This window comes from Barbus barbus (assembly GCF_936440315.1).
Source record: "Barbus barbus genome assembly, chromosome: 45".
NCBI classification, from domain to species: Eukaryota; Metazoa; Chordata; class Actinopteri; order Cypriniformes; family Cyprinidae; genus Barbus; species Barbus barbus.
The window spans coordinates 10,108,994-10,125,344 of NC_136723.1; the positions used below are offsets into that span (position 1 = coordinate 10,108,994).

The 16,351-nt window shown below is 37.8% G+C and overlaps 1 protein-coding gene across 14 annotated transcripts in view; it reads right to left on the minus strand.

Moving 5' to 3' along the window:
- The window catches only part of LOC306864202 (phosphatidylinositol-binding clathrin assembly protein-like), a 49,584-nt gene that overhangs the window by 12,529 nt on the left and 20,704 nt on the right, over positions 1–16,351 (minus strand). For 3 of the 14 annotated variants that reach the window (XM_079408013.1, XM_079408023.1, XM_079408024.1), the window contains 8 exons: positions 14,577–14,683; positions 14,440–14,481; positions 10,947–11,032; positions 10,047–10,170; positions 9,784–9,923; positions 8,082–8,179; positions 2,879–2,986; positions 1,749–1,877 (listed from right to left, as the gene is read on the minus strand). In XM_079408013.1, the coding sequence (XP_079264139.1) occupies positions 1,749–1,877; positions 2,879–2,986; positions 8,082–8,179; positions 9,784–9,923; positions 10,047–10,170; positions 10,947–11,032; positions 14,440–14,481; positions 14,577–14,683 (834 nt within the window). Of the gene's footprint in view, positions 1–1,748; positions 1,878–2,878; positions 2,987–4,089; positions 4,171–4,440; positions 4,525–6,429; positions 6,583–8,081; positions 8,180–9,783; positions 9,924–10,046; positions 10,171–10,946; positions 11,033–14,439; positions 14,482–14,576; positions 14,684–16,351 lie in introns of all 14 variants that reach the window. The other 11 variants (XM_079408012.1, XM_079408018.1, XM_079408017.1 and 8 more) reach the window with 6 other exon arrangements.

The window sequence follows — 16,351 nt, forward strand, 5'->3', positions numbered from 1 at the left end:
CGACTCGTACGGCGTAAAGGCCCTTTCACACAGGACGCGGCATGCGCTGCGCTATGAAACCCATTCATTTCAATGGCTTGCGCTGCGCGAGGGCGGTTAGTTGCTGCGCCGACCAAAGCGCACGCGCAGCGGAGCGCACCAGCGGCGAGCTTGTGCGCGCGCCGCGGTCAAAGTTCAAAATAGTTCAACTTTTGCCGCTGCGCTCTGTGACGTTTCCCCGCGCGGCCAATAGAAACGGGGCATCCAAACAAGCGCCGAACTCAAAATGGATGAACAGCTGATTCTCTGTGTGTCTGAATTTCCAGAGCTATACCATACAAGTTTGCGGTCGAATAGGGACCTCAGCGGTGCATTCAAGGGCACTCGTAAAACTGATGTTCGTTGTGTGACTGCCAGAGTTGTATGCAGGGCGGGGCGAGCGCGGAGAGGGGAAATCTATATCGTCTATATCGTTGCTTTTTTCGATAGTAATATCTTGAAAGTTCATATCTCGATATAGATACGATAACGATATATCGTTCAGCCCTACTCTCCACCATGGCCAAGACCAAAGAGCTGTCCAAGGACGTCAGGGACAAGATTGTAGACCCACACAAGGCTGGAATGGGCTACAAGACCATCGCCAAGCAGCTTGAGAAGGTGACACCAGTTGGTGTGATTATTCACAAATGGAAGAAACACAAAATGACTGTCAATCTCCCTCGGACTGGGGCTCCATGCAAGATCTCACCTCGTGGAGTTTCAATGATCATGAGAACGGTGAAGAATCAGCTCAGAACTACACGGGAGGATCTGGTCAATGATCTCAAGGCAGCTGGGACCATAGTCACCAAGAAAACATTTGGTAACACTAAGCCGTGAAGGACTGAAATCCTGCAGTGCCCGCAAGGTCCCCCCCTGCTCAAGAAAGCACATGTACAGGCCCGTCTGAAGTTTGCCAATGATTCAGAGGAGAACTGGGTGAAAGCATTGTGGTCAGATGAGACCAAAATTCAGCTCTTTGGCATCAACTCGACTCGCCGTGTTTGGAGGAGGAGTAATGCTGCCTATGACCCCAAGAACACCATCCCCACCATCAAAATTTGGTGGAAACATTATGCTTTGGGGGTGATTTTCTGCTAAGGGGACAGGACAACGGCACCATATCAAAGGGACAATGGACAGGGCCATGAACCGTCAGGGCCAGGGCACTGAAGTCAGCTAGGGCATTGTCATGCTGGAACACCCATCCACGACACATTTTCAATGACCCAAAACACACGGCCAAGGCAACAAAGGAGTGGCTCAAGAAGAAGCACATTAAGATCCTGGAGTGGCCTAGCCAGTCTCCAGACCTTAATCCCATAGAAAGTCTGTGGAGGGAGCTGAAGGTTTGAGTTGCCAAACGTCAGCCTCAAAACCTTAATGACTTGGAGAGGATCTGCAAAGAGGAGTGGGACAAAATCCCTCCTGAGATGTGTGCAAACCTGGTGGCCAACTAAAAGAAACGTCTGACCTCTGTGAATGCCAAAAAGGGTTTTGCCACCAAGTACTAAGTCATGCTTTGCAAAGGGATCAAATACTTATTTGACTCAATAATACGCAAATCAATTTATAACTTTTTCCAAAATGTGTTTTTCTGGATTTTTGTTGTTATTCTGTCTCTCACAACTAAACCATTTCACAACTTCAGTCCCCCCCCTCCAATTAATCATGTAGCCCTAATACAGAAGGTTGTTTGTATGATATAACAAGAACAGGACACTTACTTCCCACAAGGTTGGCAAGGGAGGAATCCAAGTCATCAGAAACCAGTTTGCCTGGCTGTTGGGCGCTGGGCGTCAGACCCTGGTTGGGAGAGGCCACTGTGGGTTTCAGGATGCCACCTAAAATATCATCTTAAACAAACAGAGGAGAGGGAATGGGAGAGGGACAAAAGACGCAGACAACACACAAACAGAAAAAGCGCGATTAGGTTGGGTGGAGCGAGAGGCAGCTGCCCTCGAAGCAAACGTTGCAGGTCCGAAAGTGAAAGATTGTGGGTAAAATCTTGTGAAGTCAACTCACCCAGACATGCAGTGCCATGCAAAGCCAGCGGCCCAAATAGATCAAACCACACAGTGAGAGGAGAGAAAGAGAACAGAATGAGGAACATCTCAAAACATGACTGCGCAACTTATGGTGGTCTTATCTTACATGACACAAGCTCACATTAAAAAATGCTTACAAATTCAAGTCAACTTCTGTTTAGTATATTTGCATGGAAAAAATTGATATATTTTAATAACAAAAAAATTGTGTCATTTTAGAGGCAGCTTTTTTTTTCCTTTGTAATAACATGCATGATGAGACCAAGAATATATAGTGGGACAGTGAATTTTCAATTTAGCGTTGGATTTCTTAATTGAATTGTGTCACAAGCTGGATCCAAACCTTGATCGTCCATGACTCAATGTTTTAGAGCACTAACCCTAATGCCACATCTCCAAAATAAGACGCACTGATTTCAAACCAATCATGGGTTTAAATTAAAACTAATACCCAATAAAACCAAGATTCAAGCAAATCAATGCTTCAAGGTTGTTTAATGAGAAGCTTGGGTGTGACTTGTGTGTTTAAAAAGCAAACATGCAGTATTGAGAACATGACACAAGAGATTAAGTCTTTAAACACATTATGATCTCTTTTCTTAGAAAAAATACCACAGCAAACTTCTAGAAGAATGAAAAGTGGTCATATAACCATTTTCACATGCTAGTTTCACTCTGTCAGCTTAAGCATGGTCCAATCAACGACTCTCCAAAACACATTGACCTTCAGCAGTGAGATGGATGTGAAGCATCATGTGTGGAGAAAAGCAGTGAGTGAGTTACAGCAACTGGGTTAACTTCTCTCTTACCAGCCGGGTCTGTGTTGTTGGTGGCCGACTTATTGCCGAATACGGAGTCAAAGTCGACATTAAGGCCTGTCGAACTGGGAGGCTGGGCAGCGGGAGGTGCAGAGAACCCTGTGTTAAAGAAAATAAGGTCAGACCTAAAAAAACACCACAGACTGGTTCACCTACACATGTTTGAGGAAGGCCAGAGAACAGCAATTTCAAAACCGTGGTTAATGTTTTCTTCCAGTTCACATGTGATGCATAATTGGCATCGTTAATTTAAACGGATCAATTCAGTCGTAGTCGGTTGTCAAATGTCAGCTGTTGGACTGGGTTAGCCCATGGCAAATGACTCCTATTTCCCACAACATGTTTGTAGTTACAAAAGCAGCCATGTAAGTTCAACCAACAACCGCATCTGCTGCATCATGCCAACTTATCTGTCAGATGAAAGCTTTCATTTCATTCCACTTCTTCAATAAAGTAAAGTTTCATCTAGTAACCTAGTATGAGCCATTTGAGGTAAAGTAACAAAAAATAAAAAAAAATAGGGTCAGGGTTAGCATTTTGATTTATATTATTCTTATTTTCATATATTTATTATACAAGTTAAATACATAAAGTACATATGTAAATCTAGTATACATATGCTGACTGATTAAATTAAATTTGGCATAATATAATATTTCCTTGGAATATTGCTAATGTTAACAAACTATTACACATTATATTTGTTAATTGAAATGAATCTGAAATATAAATATGTTGACAAAGTTAGAAATTTACCCTGGCAACTAACTAAAATTTAGTTGAAATAAAGTTCTAAAAATCATTAAAAATGAAAAAAATAAATTAGTTAAACACAAATAAAAATTTAAATAATAATAATAAAAAACAAAAGCACATCAAATTCCTAAAACTGTGCTAAATTAGAACGAAGACTGAAAATATAAATACAAAAAAAACTAATTTAATTTAAAAAATATTTTATATATTTGAAATTTACATTAAATTACATTAAATTAAATTGACAAAACTATTTAAAGAAAATTAACAAATGAAAGCTGAAAACAGGTTAAAAACTTAAACTGTGAGCCAAATTTCTGAATTGACTTATTTGATAAACCATTTCCTACCAGCTCAAAAAACGCGTGCCTGCGAAAAGAAAGAAAAGGGAAGACAGCTGAAGGACACACAAAGAAAGAGAGACAAGCTGGAGGGACGGCACCTACCTCCGAATAGTCCAGCTACAGCGGAGGGCTCAGAGTGGAAGAGAGGAGTGTTAGGGTAGGCAGCCGGAGAGCAGAACGAGTCTGAGAGGCCAAGAAACAAAAGCACAGGAAACCAGAAACCAGAAAATTAGTGGAGAGAGACAAAATTAATAAAAATAATAGCGAGGGGGATATAAAGCCTACATACTCTAAATTCAAGTCAAGGGTGGAGTTAAAACAAAATAAACTTAAAAAGAATAAAGGCACTAAGAATAATCTGGGGTGAAAAGCACTCAGAGGGGTAACCACGGGGTAATGCCATTAGGTTTCCTGAGGTCAGAAAACATACAAATCGCACTGGGACATCTGTACCTGAGAGGAAGCAGCCCATCTGAGCAGAGGGCTCGACGGGTGATGCAACGGAACAGCTCGAATCAATAAAGGGATTGGAATTATCTGGAGAACCAAGAAATGAAATTGACATTTGGGAAAAACTTTAAAACTTAACACTCTAAGGATGGGGAAAAAAACAAAGGGTAAAAGGAAAATCCAAGAAAGGCAGCAAAGCACAACCAAGCAGATTTTTGAGTAAGGTGGTCCAAAGAACATTGTACAGACCTTCAGAAAACCACCAAAAAAAAAAATAATTAATTGCGGTTTAGTGTGGGTAAAAGGACCACCAAACTCAAATAGGGTATGTGTATTTTTAAGCAGTTAATTTGTACTTGATAACAGCCACTCTCACTATTGGTCCCACTCATGTATTGATATTAGACCAGCATAACCCCTCCATAAAAGCCAACCCACCATAATACAGCTGTACAAACAAAAACGCTCTTTACAGTAGCAACAAATAATCTGTCCATCATTCTCTCAAATATGTTATTGTTCGATCTGAGAACTATAATAAATAAAGTCCCTAGTGTAAAACAAACTCACAGAAGCAAGACTTCCTTTATTGCTTTTACACAATCATAGGAACGCACACACAGTGTTTCAAAACCTAGGCCGTGTTCAGAATAGCATACTACCATACTTTTTACATTTATATTGCATAGTATCACAATTTTGAGGATCACTGTATTCCACAATGCAGTGTGCTCAACCTGATCTTGTGTTTCCAATGTGACAAAAGAATAGGAAGTAACAATTTTTGATGAAACTGCCAATTTAGTTTTTTTCTAAACTCACGATTAGATTTGTTTCAAGTTTTTGTGACCCTGGACCACAAAACCAGTCTTAAGTGTCAATTTTTACAAAATTGAGATTTATACATAATCTGAATAGCTGAATAAATAAGCTTTCCATTGATGTATGGTTTGTTAGAATAGGACAATATTTGGCCAAGATACAACTATTTGAAAATCTGGAATCTGAGGGTGCAAAAATCTCAAAATACTGAGAAAATCGCCTTTAAAGTTGTCTAAATGAAGTCATTTGCAATGCACATTACTAATCAAAAATGAAGTTTTGATATATTTATGGTAAGAAATTGACAAAATATCTTCATGGAACATGATCTTTACTTAATATCTTAATGATTTTTGGCATAAAAGAAAAATTAATCATTTTGACCCATACAATGTATTGTTGGCTATTGCTAAAAATATACCCCAGCGACTTAAGACCAGTCCAGGGTCACATTTGTTTAGTTATTTCAATTACAGACACCTTTTTATTTTTTTTTCCAATTATCAAGCAGCAGTTCGGATTCAAAAATGCATGCAATGTCTTAAAGCATGTAATAAAATCTCTTTAGTTCAGGGCCCAATTCTAACTATTAACTAGTTGTTATTAGCATGCATATTACTTGCATATTGGCTGTTAATTAATACTTATAAAGTACATATTAATGCCTTACATTTTGAACTACGGTAACATTGTAATGTTACTAAGAATTCTGTATAAAATATTTTATGCTGTATAACAAACTCTTTCAAATGATATTTAATTAATTAAAATATAAGTATTATTCATTCATTTATTTTTAGCATACGTGTTTTTCAGGCTATACTGTGCATTAGGCAGTAGGCTACTATTCTATTTCAAGTTGCCAACACAGACAGCATTTTTGGGCATTACCAGTGCATTTGAGATTTTGAGTTAGACATTGTCAAAAAATACTGTCAAGGTAGGCAGCTTCCTAGGTTTTGAGTACACAGCCGGTATGAACTAGAGACACACGTATCAGATACTTTAAGGGTTACTCAGGTCACACCGCTCCTGCCCAGTGGGTCTTTGTACACTTGATGTGGTGGAGCATTCAGGACAAAAATGAGAGTGGAGGGAAAACAGACCGGCACGCAGCAGGCAAAAGAAAGCAAACGGTGCACTACATAAGAGAAAAGAACAGCCGTTTACCACCGAACATTTCATGACTGGGTGTCCGAGAGGAAAAACTAACAGCATCTGAAGACACAACAGGCAGATGGACAGGATCAACAACTGGTTTTGTAAGGAAAGGATTTAAGTTTGGAATGGAGTCGTCAACAGCCTCTGTAGATGTGAAAGGATCTACACGGCCAAAGACGAGACAGAAACAGAAAATAACAGGAAAAAGTTAGAGAGAGACAGAGAAAGCATGCAAACAGACTAACAGACAAATGAAGTGGAGTCTGTTTGGTCTAGACTCAGACGCTTTCAGATGTAAATAAACTATCATTGCACAAGACTAAATGAGACATCCGACATGGAATGTAATGAATATGTAACAAATCATGCATCCAAGCTAAATGGATACTAATTATTCTTTGAATCATGACTAATATCAGAATTCATAATGTATTTGACTGGCTATGCCTACATTTCAGTAGAACTTCCGTCTGATATAAAGTTATAAAATATATAAATATTTAATTTAATATTTATTTTATAAACAATATTAAATATTACTATTATTAGTTAAAGTGTTACTAGTTAAGTGTTATTAGTAAGCTTTAAAGTTGTACAAAATAAGATGTATACACAAATAATGTTATATATAATGTGTATTACTGCTATTAATAATTGCTTTTATTGTACAACTTAGAAAAACATTACTAGCTAAAGGTTCTGTAACCTATAACCTGATTTGAAGACAAAAAAGATACACATGCAATATTATAATTTTTACGATACCTTTAACGATACAATTCAGATTTTATCAGAAATATTTATTCTAATTAAATTTAAAATACATTTTCCCAAAATCCAATGTGAAGTTTAAAAACATTTCTGAACATCCCAGTATACCTCTCCTCTTCATTTACATTATGAACATTTTAAACTAATTTTAAAGGATTAGTTCACTCTAAAATCAATTCAGTCATCATTTACTCACACATTGTTGTTCCAAGTCTCGGAAAATATTCCACAAGTTGAAATGATCACTTTTACGAGGCTTTTTTGGGTCAGTTTGGATTATGACAGCCCCAGTTTTCATTTCCTTCAATTATATAAAGAAGTGTAGCAAATGTTATGTTCCACAAAAGAATTAAACTCATGTGAGCTTGGAACGACATAAGGATGAATAAATGACTACAGAGTTATCATGTTTAGGCAAGTTATTCCTTTAAAAGTGGTAGGACATGACAGCAGAGGTGTTAGACAGTGTGTGGCGTACTTAAAACGCCAAAGAGTGTCAAGGTAATACATCTGTGAAGCTTGCTGAGTGTGTGGTACGCAGTATAATTCAATAAACACAGAAAGCTGCAGGCTTTTTATGGTTCTGCCCGACTAATATCGGAAACCAATATGATATCAGTTCTGCCACGTTAAATATCATGTTACACACCCTATCAGCACTTTCAGATAAAAATGTTAACTCATTTATCAGACTTTACAGATTATATGTTATTTAGACAAATAAAATGCATGCAATAAGAACACGGATAGCATAATGGATAAAATTCAAGAGGGAACTTTCATTTCTTCAGTTTTGATTACAGAGGAGAAGATAGTGTTGATGTAAGCTCAATTTCAATCAGATGCATATTAATGCTGATCTGTGAGTTCCTGTGGTGTGGACCGCTCACCTCCCCATGTGTTGGCTAAAGGCAGGCCGGTGGAGAGAGGCAGGGATGGCTGGAACGTGGGCTGCAAGTCCAAAAGATTGTTCGGCACCGTCGGAGTACTGGAGCCAGACACGCACCAAGACAAACACAGACACACACACACAGGAATTGCATTAATGTCTTCCATAAAACGGCAGTTTAAGGGCCAAGAATTTCTCAGTTATATGGCAAAGACAAACTTGGCACGTTGATTTGAAGTGCTTAAAGTGGAGACTTAGGGAGTTGGGGGAAATTCACATACAATCAATACCTTCTTCACAGCCAAATCATGTCCAGGCAGGAATTCACACACTTTTAGTGTAAACAAGAGAACCAGAGCCTGATTTTGAACTGTTTTTTTGTTTTGTTTATTTTTTTTAAATACACAAAGCCGCACACGTCTCAGGACAGGACATTAATCTTATTTGAACAAACCCCTAACCGCAAGTATAATAGTAATAATGATGCTCGCCTTAGCATCATTAATAACGCATGTCCCACTTACTCCTTGGTGACATCATCATTAAAATCACATACGCCTGTAACGTAATCGCTGAATTTAACTTGCCGTCATTGTGCAGTCCTGCATAGAGCCCTAATAAAACACTAAAAGCTGAAGATTGATGCCAAACGATTGTACATATGCACCAACTGGGAAAATAATCACTACCAGCTGTGTATCATCAGAATAGAGAGACTGTGGGATCAATCATCAAATATAGAGCAATTAGTTCTGCCCACACAATCTAACTGGCTGAAAAGCATTTGAACTTTGCATCAACATAAAACGGCATTCACAATATCCCATAATGTGACGCAATTTGATGTGTTATTTATTTATTCACTTTTTAACGCCATTTAAACCATTTTGATTTGTACTGAACAAACAAATAAAGTGTGAATATATGCGTGTACATATATACATATACACATATATACATACATATATACACATATACATACATATACACATATACACACACATATATATATACACATACATATATACATATATACATACACACATATATATATATATATATATATATATATATATATATATATACATATATACATACACACATATATATATACATATATATATACATATATATATATATATATATATATATATATATATATATATATATATATATATATATATATATATGTATATGTATATATATATATATATATATATATATATATATACACACACATATACTGTATGTATGCATGCGCGTGCATATATCATTTTTATAATTTTTTAATTCCAAAGGTTTTCTATAATATGTGGCATTTTTAATTTTGAAAATTATATTCCAGAAGGAGAAAAAAAGTTATATAAATAAATATTTTTTTTTTATATAAAAAGTACACTAAAACAGTAATATTGGGAAATAATATAGTTCAAAATAACAGTTTTCTATTTGAATACATTTTAAAATATAATTTATTGTGATGGCAAAGCTGAATAGTGCTGCTAATAGTATTTTTGGTTCAAGGATTCTTTGATGAACAGAAAATTAAAAAAATAGCATTTAGTTGAAATTTAATCTTGTGCAACATTATAAATGTCTTTACTGTCACTTTTGATCAATTTAATGTGTCTTTGATTAATAAAATAGGACTTTCTTTCAAAAACAGACCACAATTTTGAACAATACATATATAAAACTATTACCTGTTATTGAAGCTACTAGGTGTGGAGAACAGGTCAATAGCTGGGGTGGAACTGACGGTGCCCGTCGCTGTTGAAACAGGAGACGCAGCAGTCGTGGAAGATGTGGAGGGCTTCTTGGACAGTTCCTTCAGACGCTGCTCCTGATGAAAGAAGCAAATCGCGTATCCTTGTTAATTAGATTGCTAATTGGGTATGATCCAATTTAATGAGATTTTTAACTACAAAAAAATCTTTCCACTCTGTCATAGACTGTTGTGACATACCTTAAGTGCTTTTAATCGAGACTGCTCCTCCTCCAGAGCTACCTGCTTTTCCCTCTCATCGACTTTGGTGAAAGAGATACCCGTGTTGGCCAGAGAGGACACCGCATTGGACAGTGTACTGGCTCTGTGTAGAAAGACAGGCAGAAGAACTGATACAGTAAACACGCCACTGTTGAAATCGCTAGGGTTGCATTTGTAGACATCAATCCTACTAGCATGAGCACAGAGCACATTTTTACTGCTTCCTTAACAGGAATGCAGTTTGACCCTGGACTTCCGCAAAGAGTGTCAGTGTTAGCAAAGTTAGCATTTTTTTAACCTACATCCAAACTGCAAGTCATCAAATTCCTGTACATTCCTCCTACACTTTGTTTAAACACAGTACACTGATTGTTTTAGAAATATTTGTAACATTAAATAAAATTAGAAAATTAAAACGACATCACTCACAACACCTAAAACCACCGGTCCTGAGATCAAAATTCAATACTTCAAGCAGATTAAAATATTAACCTAAGAAAAACTGAATTATGTAACTTCAAAAGAAACAACAGGTAAAAAAATAAAAATAAAAATAAGCATGAAAATGTACTTTGTACAATATCTTTGTATATAAATTGCAGTAATATAGCCTTTAAAGAATGACTGAGATATGAAATGTTGATTTCTAGATGGTAGCAAAAATTTCAGCATTAAAAAAAAAAAAAAGCTCAAAATCCCTCTCACTTGGAAAAGCTGCACCGAACTTTTAACCCATCACAAAACTCCCTGAATCACCTCTCTCCCACACATGCTCGGCACATCCAACAGTCGCACACACTTACTGAATGCAGAGCATGAGGAAACCAACCCCCTCACATACTAGAAAGTTCAAAATTAACTGCTTGAAATTCACTGTACCTGCTGGCAGCCGTGGAGTCTTTGACCTTTTTCCCCTCTAATGAAGCCAAATGCTGCTCAAGGGCATCCAGAAGGCTACTGGGGGCCTGGCGGTATGGAAACATTAGCTTACAGGACAGTACACACACACACACACACACAGAGACCACAAATATACACACGCAACATATATTGGTGATTTTAATTAGGGGCACTTTTGACTACTTGAAATCTAAAAAAAATCTATTAAAGTCTGTGTAAAGTGATATTAAAATAGGTGTTCTGAGTTTGTCACACAACAGAAAAATGTGTTATTAACCACCCAGCCAAATTTGAATGATAAAAAAAACCGCCAAGTAACTAAAATAAGTTATCAAAATCTTCGAAAAATAAGCAGGACTCTCTGCTCTCAAACGTTGGGGGCGTGTCCGCTGTAGGCGCTGAAACCCCGCCCACTCACGGGAAAGCGGCTGTCTCTCTCAACTGTCAAATACCGCTACAACCTGAATGGATGCTACTGATACTACCTCCAGTAGCTTAATTGGATTTATACAGCCATACATGTTTTAGCGTGCAAGTTCGTTATTTAATTGTAGACGCGCAGCGCTGCAGTGAGTTGAAACCTACTTAGTTATTATAGTGTTAGGGGCGGGGCCACGCTCGGTGGCTCCACTGCGTCAGAGCCACCGTTTTAGCCCCGCCCAAAAAAACCTGAACACAGAATTGGTGAAAAACTGTTTAACGGTTTAACTCCACAATTCAGTACTACATAGTTCAGAGTCTTTGTAATGTGTTTAGAAACAATTCTCAGAATTCTCTTTACACGGACTTTAAATGTTTTAGGACATACAGTGAGTATTTGATGCACTGCCGATTTTTCCAGTTTTCCCACTTACAAAGAATGGAGAGATCTGTAATTTTCATCGTAGGTACACCTCAACTGTGAGAGACAGAATATAAATAAAAAAAATCCAGAAAATCTAATTTTTGAATAATTAATTTCCATTTTATTGCATTAAATAAGTATTTGATCACCTACCAACCAGCAAGAATTCTGGCTCTCACAGACCTGTTAGTTTGTCTTTAAGAAGCCCTCCTATCCACTCATTACCTGTATTAATTGCACCTATTTGAACTTGTTACCTGACTCCAACCTCTCCACTATGGGCACGACCAAAGAGCTGTCTAAGGACACTAGGGACAAAATTGTACACCTGCACAAGGCTGGGATGGGCTACAGGACAATAGGCAAACAGCTTGGTGAGAAGGCAACAACTGTTGGTGCAATTATTAGAAAATGGAAGAAATTCAAGATGACTGTCAATCTCCCTCGGACTGGGGCTCCATGCGAGATCTCGCCTTGTGGAGTAACAATGATCCCGAGAAAGGTGAGGGATCAGCCTAGAACTACACTGAAGGACCTGGTCAATGACCTGAAGAGAGCTGGGACCACAGTCTCAACGGTTACCATTAGTAACACACTACACCGTCATGGTTTAAAATCCTGCAGCGCGCGCAAGGTCCCCCTGCTCAAGCCAGCACATGTCCAGGCCCGTCTGAAGTTTGCCAAAGACCATCTGGATGATCCAGAGGAGGCATGGGAGAAGGTCATGTGGTCAGATGAGACCAAAATAGAACTTTTTGGTATAAACTCCACTCGCCGTGTTTGGAGGAAGAAGGATGAGTACAATCCCAAGAACACCATCCCAACCGTGAAGCATGGGGGTGGAAACATCATGCTTTGGGGGTGCTTTTCTGCAAAGGGGAAAGGACAACTGCACTTTATTGAGGGGAGGATGGATGGGGCCATGTATCGCAAGATTTTGGGCAACAACCTCCTTCCCTCAGTAAGAGCATTGAAGATGGGTCGTGGCTGGGTCTTCCAGCATGACAATGACCCCAAACACACAGCAAGGGCAACTAAGGAGTGGCTCCGTAAGAAGCATTTCAAGGTCCTGGAATGGCCTAGCCAGTCTCCAGACCTGAACCCAATAGAAAATCTATGGAGGGAGCTGAAACTCTGTGTTGCCCAGCGATAGCCCCAAAACCTGAAAGATCTGGAGAAGACCTGTATGGAGGAGTGGCCAAAATCCCTGCTGCAGTGTGTGCAAACCTGGTCAAGAACTACAGGAAACGTCTGACCTCTGTAATTGTAAACAAAGGTTCCTGTACCAATATTAAGCTATATTTTTCTATTGTATCAAATACTTATTTCATGCAATAAAATGGAAATTAATTATTCAAATCATACAATGTGATTTTCTGGAATTTTCTTTTTATATTCTGTCGCTCACATTTGAGGTGTACCTACGATGAAAATTACAGATCTCTCCATTCTTTGTAAGTGGGAAAACTTGAAAAATCGGCAGTGTATCAAATACTTATTTGCCCCACTGTATGTATATGTGTGTGTGTATATATATATATATATATATATATATATATATATATATATATATATATATATATATATATATATATATATATATATATATATATATATATATATAATATATATCATACTACAGACAAAAATGTCCCCTTAAGTGAAGATTCACTGCTGTACAAAAACACAGTTAGCATGCAAAGGTACAAACCAAAACTCTGAACAGAGAGAAGAGAGTGAGATGCAGGTACTTACACAAACTGTAAACTGAAAACGGAAAGATAAGGAAAGATACAGAATATAAAGGTGGTCGTTTAACAGAGGTGTTTTCAGAAACTACAGAAATGTTAAGAATAAAAACAGACCCAAAAGTCTTGTAAAATTAACAAAATATGTAGAACTATTGCTTTATGTGAAAAAAGGCTTCTTTAATATAGCCTATATAAAAAGACTTCTGTATACATATAAAAGGTGGGGATCAAACATAAATGTTAAAGAATCCAATCAAAACCCCGTATGAACTAGGCATGGCTCTGTCTGAATTTTGAGGAGAACCTGTACCCTCTATTTTTTTCATTCTGGTCTCCTTTTCAAAAAATAATAAATTTCCTTGTTAACACCGTCTCCTTAACACACAAACAAGTAAAAAGCTAATTGCTGAAAAGGCATATGAAATCGGACCTAAACCTAGACCTGAATTGTGTCTTAAACCTGTTAGCTGCCCACAGCATTACACCTTTATGTGCTGTATGAATCAAGCATTAAGGACAGTTAGAATCACTTCCCCCACCAGTGTCATGCAGAGATGCCCGCATGCGTCGAGCACTGCAGGCCTGCAGTTTGCAGCCTCACTGCACAAGCAAATTAGTTGCCGTTCTAGAACTCTCTGATGACTTTTCCTATAACTCATGTTACATATTGAGATTTCTAAGTAAATGCAGGTTAGAGAGTTCTACAACTTGCACTTGTTTGAATCTAATACAGCCGTGCCAAGTTTGGCTGAGGAGCTCAAGGCATTTCTTGCTAAATAAGGGCAGAGTGACAGAAGTAGCTGATAGGCAGAAGGGAAAGCAGTCAGTGTAAGTTTTTCCTTACAAAAAAACAAGGCCGATACATTTTTTTCCTCACCTGTGACAGGTCTGGTATATCCCCTCGGTCGATTCCCACTTGCTGTAATGAGCAGAAAAGAGCTGGTTAATGCATGTCCCATGTGTATTTGCTCATTACATAAACAGGGCCCCATAGCACAGGTTATGCTGTCTTACCTCTGCCACTTTGAGAAACTCTGAGATTCTCGTCATTCGAGTGAGGAATTTCTTATAGATGTCTAGTCCTTCTTTACACTGGGCTTTCTTCATGTCAAAGTACTTCTCTACACATGGAGAAAGGTATGAAGTCAGATTTTGAGATGGTTTTGCATTCCCACCACATTTTAAGGGGCGGCTTGCTTTTTGCTCTGCAACTTCACCAGGTCGAGTTATGTTTGGCATCTGTCGTCACAACAAGCCACTCTCACTAGTATGCCAGCCTCTCACAGAAACTCTCATCCAACATGTAACCATTGAACGAAGCCAATGGATGCAGCTCAGCCCCTGAACGGAGACGTCCAACACAAACACTCCAAGTAGGGCTGTTTGATTTAGTAAAAATATCATATTGCAATGTTTTTAACAAATACTACGGTAGCGATTTAAATTGTGATATGATAATCCGATATTTCTGCTGCTTAGATATAAAAAAAAAAAATAAGAGTAAGAAGGAAGTCAATGGGGACCAATAACTGTTAGGTTCTTCAAAATATCTTTTGTTCACCATAAAAAAAAAACAATTATACAGGTTTAGAATGACATGAGGGTGAGTAAATGACGACAACATTTTTCAATTTTGGGTGAACTATTCCTTTAAGTCTGAATGGAACCGAACTCAAGCCTCTTTGCAGCTGTGCTAATTTTGGCAGGCATGTTTGATTTAGTCTTTATCTTGAGACGAAAATGCTTAATAGTCTTAGTCACATTTTAGTCTTTCATAGTTTTAGTCGATGAAGTCGTTACATTTGTCGTCAACTTTTAGTCAAACATTTATTTTGGTAGCTATTTTATATGTAGTCTTCAAAAATAGTAATGAATTTCTCTCTTTATACCAAATCAATTAATCAATTAACTAAAAATTTTAATCACGGATTGAATTAGGGAAAAATTGGAATAAATACATTTTTTGGTAGAGATATAAATTAAACTCGTTTTTCAGATCCAGTAGGTTTGCTTAAAGAGGTCATCCAATGCCCATTTTCCACAAGTTGAAATGATTCCTTAGGGTCTTAATGAAAAGTCTATAACATACTTTGGTTAAAATTTCTTAATGGTAGTGTTAAAAAAAACACCTTTTTTACCCCGTCAAAATCAGCTCAGTTTTTAGCAAGCCATTCTAGTCCATGTAGCTTTAAATGCTAATGAGCTCTGCTGACCCTGCCCTCTTCCGTGGACTGACGAGTAGTACTGTTAACTTTGCAAAGATTCATATAAAACCCTTAAACTCACTTCTGTAGGATCACGAATGATTTGCGCGAACAGATGCATGTAGGCAGATCGGCGCATTCCCTTCAAAGTGAAAGTAACGTTAATCCCTTGCGTCTTCAGCGGCTCAGATGTCAGGAGTAAATGACGACTGCTATATTCGTTATTATATCCAACAACAAAACACCTCAGTCGCTTAATTGGAGACATTCTTGTCTTCCCCTGCACTGGAGTCGACACAATGGCGGACTGATGACAGCGCACTCAGGGCAGGCCTAAGGTAAGACGGTCTTACTATCATGGGAGCGGTCTGTACAGAACTACGTCATTCTGACAGGAATCTCAGAACAGCCTAATTTGAGAAAGGGGATTTTAAAATAGGGATAAAAAAAAAAAAAACACTGGCTGGATGTTTATCATTATAGGATGGATGTGTACACACAATTCCAACACACATTTATGTTCAAACAACTTGTAAAGTGAATTTTGCATCCAATGACCCCTTTAACAAGTATACATTTAACATC